The sequence below is a fragment of the Manis pentadactyla genome, chromosome 13 (genome assembly GCF_030020395.1).
Source record: "Manis pentadactyla isolate mManPen7 chromosome 13, mManPen7.hap1, whole genome shotgun sequence".
Taxonomy (NCBI): Eukaryota; Metazoa; Chordata; class Mammalia; order Pholidota; family Manidae; genus Manis; species Manis pentadactyla.
The window spans coordinates 85,093,963-85,101,742 of record NC_080031.1 but is presented as its reverse complement, the minus strand read 5'-3'; the positions used below and the strand labels follow the sequence as shown (position 1 = coordinate 85,101,742).

Sequence of the window (7,780 nt, the reverse complement as noted above, 5' to 3'; positions counted from 1 at the left end):
ACACTATTAAAAAGGATGGCTAGGGTCCTATACCATTGCTCAAGTATCTATTTAACCTGTAGTATTCCTGATGGATTTCCCTATAGCAAGGTTTCTATTGGCACTATAGGCAGGTTTATAGGGCAGTCAATGTCTTAGTTGCACAGTGACCCTCATACTATATGAGATTATGAATTTAAAATGCTTGTGTGAAATTCCAGCCACACAGTCCCCCTGACTCAGCCTTGTTATGACATTAGGACCTCCCTTTACTTCTAACTTCTCTGGTCTATTGGGTGTTGGCAGTAGTGTCTGAAGCCCCTATTGGTGGATCCTGTGACATAGACTCTGGGAGATTAGGGATTTATATTGATGAGTTTAGGGTGAGGGTGGCAGGGAGAAGGGTGATAACCAGGATTTCAGGAACTCAGAGAATAAGGAAGAGGCATGATTGCTTCTCAATCTGAACTGGCTTCCTATATGCTCCTTTCCCCATCAGGATCTCAGTGTTGAACCTGTTTGCTTTTCTTTACATTTACACCACCCATGGAGTCTGATAAATGTCCCTCTTCCCTTTAAGACTAGCTCTGGAGAGAGCGCAGCTTCTCTTTGGTCTGCCAGTTCCAGAACTTTAGTTCCCTAAGAGATTTTGCTGCTAGTAACAATATGGAGTATACAACATTTTATTTTAAAAAAATACAAGTTTCCGTTTGTAGAGCCATCCTTCCTCTTTTATTTCTTAGAAATAAAGCTAAAGAAAAAAACTGAAGTAACTAAAGAAATTAAAGGAAAAAACAAAAGCACACAGTCTTTGAGCATTCAAAAGACAGACTGATAAAATTCAGTTATAGTTAAGGGAATAATTAGATTCAAGAATTCCCAAGGACTTTTCATGTTATGAGGTGGATTAGTGGCCTCTGGGCAGGAGACAGGGAAGGGAGGATGAAAGGCAGACATGCATAATTTACCTTCACTTCCTCCATTTCCTTACATTACTAATTTTGCCACAAGGTCAGAGTTACACTCAAGTTGTATACGAAGTCAGGACTGGATTTAGCCTTGTTAAGGGGAGGTGAGTGACATTAGGGGGGGTGACCTATGAGAAGCAGCAGCTTGGAAGCAAAGGGATTGCCTACAGCCACCTCTCTGGCATATTTTTTCAGGGAACATTTTGTATATATGTAAGTCAGGTTCTGTCTACATTCATCCTTTCATTCAACTATTAGTGAATATTGACTCTGTGCTATGACACATACTGGGGAATCAGAGAGGCAATAGATACATTTAAAGATGCTCATGTAATCATTAATATTAAATGTTTTGATAACTAAGCTCCGTTGTCATGCTTAGTAGAATAACAATTCTGCATAGCAAAAACTATTTCATCGGCCATAAAGTAGAGGATTCTTCCTATAGGTCAGGTGTCATCAAACTTTTTCTATAAAGGGCCAACTAGTAAAGTAAATATTTTTGACTTTGCAGGCTATCTGGTCTCTGTTGAAACTAGTCAATTCTGAAGTTGCAGTGTGAAAGCAGCCATAGACAATACCTGAATGACTAAGAATGGCTGTGCCAATAAAATTTTATTTATGGACATGTGAATTTCATATATAAAGCCACAAAGCAGGTCAGAGTTGCAGGAGAAGAAATAAATGAATTTCAAGCATTTAGTTGTTTCATTGCAACAGTTCTCTGCTGTATATCAAAGATAGGTTTAATCGGAAATTTAATAAACCAGTAGTTTCTGATGAATAAGAGGCAAAAGAATACCCTTGCATTTCATTAGCTATTGTAGTTCCACAGTTCTACATACAGACTAGTATGGCCTCAGAACATTTGTGTAGTCTCCAACAACCCTGGAAAGTTTGATTTCGACTGAGGTTTGACACTATTTGGAAAACCCTGGAAAGAGTAAGTTTATGTAAAAAGGTTAGGTTTATTTACTAATAATAGCTAACATCTATTGATTTCTGACTACATGCCAACACTGTACTCATTTAATCCTCGTGATAATTATATAAAAAGAAAGTCTGTAACTATCTCCACCTTATAGATTAAAAAAAAAAAGTAAAGGACAGAGAGATTAAGTAACCTGCCTGAGTGGTTAGGCCAGAATTCAAACTCAGGTAGCCTTCTCAAGGCTTAAGGAATTAAATGAAAACTAACATGTACAGAGTTGTGGGAATGGAAATGCCATTGACAATCAGGTTTAACTTGCTAATTTTATAGATGAAACAAATGAGTCTTAAAGTTAACAAGACTTCCCAAGGTCACATAGCAAATGTGAGATGAGGAGTCGATGTCAGATCTCCTAACTACTTGGTTGCTTAGTTTCTTTTACTCTGCTATACTTTATGCCCTTCAAAATAAAAAACTGGGCAGAATAGAATGAGTAACATCTCAAACTTTGGGTCAGGCGTAGAAGTTATGTGGGACACAGAAAAATCTTCATGTAGGGTCTAAAATATAAAATTACACTAAACCATTTTAAATGATATTTGAATTAATAATTAATATACCAATTAAACTGTAATTACATTAGACAACACTAAAATAGTTTTTTTAAGACAAAGTAAATTTTAAGTCCCTCATTTTTATGATGAGACCGGAATAAGTAATGTAATTGAATTATGTCTTTCAAGTTAGAGAAAGGAGGGTAACTCCTCAACATTTTTTAATGTAAGTTTTTATTGCAAAATAAAGTAAATATACATTGTAAAAAACTTTGGGAAAGTAAAAGGAATTAAAAATCACTGGTTCTCCTCCCGTGCAAGTATGATGTGCGAAGACTTGCTTTTTTGTTTTTGTTTTTGTTTTGCCACAACAAACTTATATGAAAAACACTTAGTAATTTAAAAAAATACTCTTTTTGGGTGGAGAGTTTCTACATTCATTCATTTAACATTGAACACCTAAACTGGAAATAGCGCTGTGCTAGACAACTTGGGAAACAGAGACGAACAGGACAGTCTGTCCCTAAGAGACTTACAGTACATGGGAGGAGACATAAACAGATGCTTATCAATAATAATAGTAAACTTGTGTTAAAATACAGTAAGAGTTGACTCTTACTATTGCTAACTGTGACACTGATCATTTTGGAATTCTTAGGTTTCTCTAAAAAAAACGCTCAAACGCGGGACTTGGTTGCAGTACGATTAGCCGCACTACTTCAAAACGTAGGTTAAAATAAACCTAGGTGAAAACATTTCATTTTAGTACTTGGTCAAGTGTTTGAACCTTTAAAAGTACCCTGGTTGGCGAGTTGGAAACGCTCATGCGACTCGATTAAGTGCTGCGCGGGTATAGAGATGCTTTAAGAAGCTGGTTAGCTGGAGCCCTCACGGGCTGCCTGCGGGAGCGGTGCTTGCTGGGACTTGTAGTCTCTACAAGGACGGAGGCCACTGCAACTCCATTTATAATTCTTTTCTCCTTTCGAAGCTCTGGACCCTCAGTCGGATCAAGCCCTGCTCTAAGGCACAACTTGATAACTCTTACCTCATTCTGGTTTTGTTATGTTTCTACCAGGTTCCCCACGTTGAACACTCAAAAGGACGAAGTCGCTCACAATCCTCAAAGAGATTGGCCTGTCCTGAGAAGTGGGCGGAGCCGCAACTGGACTGGAGCTCGGGATTGGCCAGTATCTGAGGAGAAGAGGCGTTTTCATACCCACTAGCAGAGTTGTATACTGTGGTAAAACAGTGAGCCCTTTACCGCAGTTCGCCTCTTTCCCCAAGACATCTCGCGATATTTCGAGCGAAGGGCTCTGGAGACGCGTAGTGGGCGGCGAAGGCCAGTGGGGGCGGCGGACACCGGAGCTGAAAGGGACAACTCAGGCGGGGAAGGCGAGCGCGTGCTGCCTGCGCCACTTGGGCTCTGCCGGCGCTAGCCACCCGGAGCCCGGCGCAAGTGTGTGGTCGCCGCGGCCCTGCAGGTAAGGCGGCCTGGGGTCTCGGCCGTTGAATCGACCGCGAGCTTCACCTGGGCCCGCGCGGGCTGTGACAGGTGCGCGGACGAGCGCAGCGCTCCGCCCGCTCGCCGGCCCGCCCCCTCTGGGCCTCGGGATGAGCTGCGGACCCCGGCTGAGCGGCTCTGGCTCCTGGCGCCTGTCGCTGCCGCCGCCGCCGTCGCCGCCCAAGAGCGGACGCCGCCCCTGAGAAAAGGAGGGAGGCAAGCGGCTGCCGACCACGGGCATGAGCCAGACGCGGCGTCCGTTGCTGGACTAAAGCGCGGACATGAACCTGCACCAGGTGCTGACCGGGGCTGTGAACCCCGGCGACCACTGCTTCTCCGTGGGCAGTGTCGGCGACCAGCGCTTCACGGTGAGTGAGGGAGGCTCCCGCGTCGCCCGTGGCCGGTCTGCGCCCCTGAGTCAGCCGGGCTCGGCCCAGATGACGGGCGGAGGCCAAGAACGCCTCGTCAGCCCGACGGGGGCCCCCACGTCCCCCACAGAGGTCCCCGCCCCTAGGGCCGGGTGGACCTGACCTTTGAGAGCGAAGGAAGCTTTAAACATTCTGTTCATTGAAGTGCTTGTACAGAGCCTGAACTCAGAAGTTAGAATGTTTCTTAGGATTTTTAAAGTGTTAGTCTGACGTCCTTGCTCTGGGATGGTTTGCCTAAGTCGTTTATCCAAAGATCGTTGTGTAACGTGTGCGTGACCGGCTTTTGATTACCCCACTAGATAGACTCAAATTGTCGAGTTTAGAAATAGTTGGGATTGGTTTCATTTCTTTATTTTAAGTTAAGGTCATATATCTCGGTAGTTTAAAAAAGTAGGTGTCTTGAAACAATTACTGATTGTTTGCTATCAACAACTAGCACTGAGTAAAAAATATAATGAAAACAGCTTTTCATTTTTTTTTCACCAGTTCACTGAGGAATAACTTCGGAAAGAAGAAAACATTTTTTTTTCTACAAATAATTCACTCCTGCCATCCTGTGAATTCCATATGTAACAGTTTAGAAGTCCCGGGAAATGTTTATTATTTTAGATTGCTCACATTAATTACTTAAATCTGCATTACTGTTTTTCAGTAAAACTCCTGTTTGCTATGTAGTGGTAATTTCAGGTTAACTTTTATTGATAGTGACTTGTTTTGCATTCTTCCCCAGATATTGGAAGGAAGAGGGCCCTAAACTTTGGCTACTTACCAGTATTGTGGCATTTTTCTGCCTCAACTATACTTTTTAATAATAACTTCAAACTGTCAGTCAGTATTGCCCATGTTACACTTCATCTAAACATATTTATAATGCTGATTACTTTTGCTACAACTTGCGTAGCTCTCTTAGTTGTGATTAAAAATGAAATTTGACTCTACATATACAAGTGAGACAAACAGCTTACCAGATGCCCCAAGTTTTCTTCTCTACTTTTGAGTTTCTTTTTGGTTGTTGTCAGTCACAATAAGTAACAGAAGAAAAAGTAGTCATTTTTAACATGGTGTAGGCATTTAGTTCCTTAATTGTGCTTTTAGACCTGTCCCAACTAAGTTCTTTGCTTTTTTATATAATTCTGTACCTCCCCATAGAGTGATGCATGCACACCTTAGTTGGCACTTGACACCAACACTTTTAGAGATTGTAATTCTAAATATTAACTGAGTCTGAATACTCAGGAGAAGAGTGAAGTCTCAGGGTCTCAGGGAGCAACTCTAGTTAGTTGTAGTTAGACATTGCCTACAGTTCTTGCTATTTAGTGGGGGAATAAACAGCATCCTAAGGGGGTTTTCCTCTGCGAGATTATAGGATGGTAACAGTGCATTCTCTGCCGTCTCCTAAAATTATATGAGTGTTTTCTCCAGTATAAATTTTAAGAACTTTTTCTAACAAGACATTCGGAACCTATGTAAGCAGTGATGTGAACAACTAAGTATATACAATATGACAGCCTAACACCTAGATGACTCCTCCAAGTGTATATAAAACCTTGGTGAATGCTTCCATATTACTTTAAAGGGGAGGTGAGTTGATGTGCCAGATTATATGGTTGTCTTACACTGTCTTGTAGTTTCTTGGTTAGTTCTGCTGAATTTTAAAGTCTGTTTCCATAGACCAGGCTTACTGCAGATTTCTTCTAGATCTCAGGGTGTATTCTAGTAATAAGGTAAAAATAAATTTATTTTTGTTTAGCGTGAAGAGATCCAGCTTTCTGTAATTTTGTTGTAGTTTTAGGATGAAGAATCATCTTTTTCCTTTGTAGCCAATCCATCCCTGACTCTCTAACGTTAAGTTGATAGTTCTGTTACAAATTAACTTTTGTTGCCCCCAGTTTCTTTGACACTATATAGTTCTTAAATTTTTCCTCTCTTGAAATTGCCCTTTTTTTCTTTCATGTTAAAAAGCAGAATCTGTTGTTTACTCCTTGAATTTTGTTTTTAACCTTTGTTGATTTTGACTTCTTTTTCTTTGATAGGAATATAGTAAACATTAATGGTAGGTGTTATGTGCAGATTAAAAAAACATCTCTAAACTCCAGTTTTACTTGAGGTAGGGACGTGAGGTCTAACTCAGGCCCACCTGAAGAATTCTTTTATGCTTCCTGGTACTCTGTGCCTTCTCTGAAGAGAGTTCTGTGTTTGTAATTCCTTCCTTTGCATGTTTGCAGATTATGTACCCATTTTTGTTTTGAAATATTACGAGAGATAAGATCCTGTTTTCTGTATAGTCTGACAGGTTTTTAATTGAAATGAAATTGAATGCTAGTTCTCATGGATTCTTGACTTTAAAATATGCAATTACTAATACAATTAGTATACCTAAGTATTAGATACATCTTTACTAAAGTAGCATCAAACTACTTTGATTTTATTCTTAGAATGAAAGCTTCTAGGAGGCAGTAACTATGTTTCTTATACTTTCAAAGCACTTTATTTACACTTTCATTATATTATTAAGCAGTTTTGCCTGGTGTATATCTTCCACAGTTTCATTGTAAGTGCCTAAAAGAGTGTTTAGGTGGTACTAGTGACACCTAATAGTGGATTCAATTGCCAACCTAGTCCCTTATAGTTAGTTACATATCCACGGGTAAGTTCTTTTACACTGTTTTTGTCCTATCTGTAAAATGGGGCTAAAGTAGTACCTATTCATAAGGTTGTTACATTATAAAGTGCTGTGGTCCAAGTTCATTACTTAGTACATGTGAAGTCCTTAAAAATGTCAGTTATTTTAAAATGAAGGTTATATCCATTCTAATACTTGACACACAGAAAGTGCTTGATAAATACTGTCTGAATTGGTGAATAATAAAGAAGCCTATTTCAATAATTTAAAAATTGCTGTTTTAAAATAGATTTAATAATTTAGATTTAAATCCAAATATAATATTTCTATTGAAAGTTTCTTCAACTTTTTTTCAAATTCGGTTATATATTTCACCACCATTATCAGGTGAGCAGTTAGAGAAGATTTCACATATACTAAGTGAATGCTTCCCTCACTCCTTTCTCCTTACTAATTTACTACTGTTTTTAGAATGAAAGTATGTGAGCAGTGTGGTCCTTATCTGTTGACAACTTTTGTTTTTAGAATAAAAAATACTTTGTTTATTAAAGACAATAAATGAAAGTCACAGTCAATTAGAACCTAGATTTTTCTAATATTTCTGTGCATACTAACATGTGTTTTAGTATACACAATATTCATATTGTAGTTTATCCATAATTAGTGTTCAAACTGTGATTTGAATGAAATGGAAAATGAGGTAATTTGTAAGAGACGGATTGTGTTAATATTTAGGAACTCCTATCTCTAGTTTGGAATTTAAACACCTTTGCTATAGGTGGGAAAGCAAACATGA

The 7,780-nt window shown here is 39.4% G+C and overlaps 1 protein-coding gene across 8 annotated transcripts in view; it reads left to right on the top strand.

Annotated features, from left to right (window-relative positions):
- Positions 1-4,148: 4,148 nt before the first annotated feature.
- Positions 4,149-7,780, top strand: part of DMXL1 (Dmx like 1) — a 169,501-nt gene continuing 165,869 nt past the window's right edge. For all 8 annotated transcript variants that reach the window (XM_036903236.2, XM_036903234.2, XM_036903230.2 and 5 more), the window contains exon 1: positions 4,149-4,301. In XM_036903236.2, the coding sequence (XP_036759131.2) occupies positions 4,215-4,301 (87 nt within the window). In that variant the 5' untranslated portion in view covers positions 4,149-4,214. The remainder of the gene's footprint in view (positions 4,302-7,780) is intronic.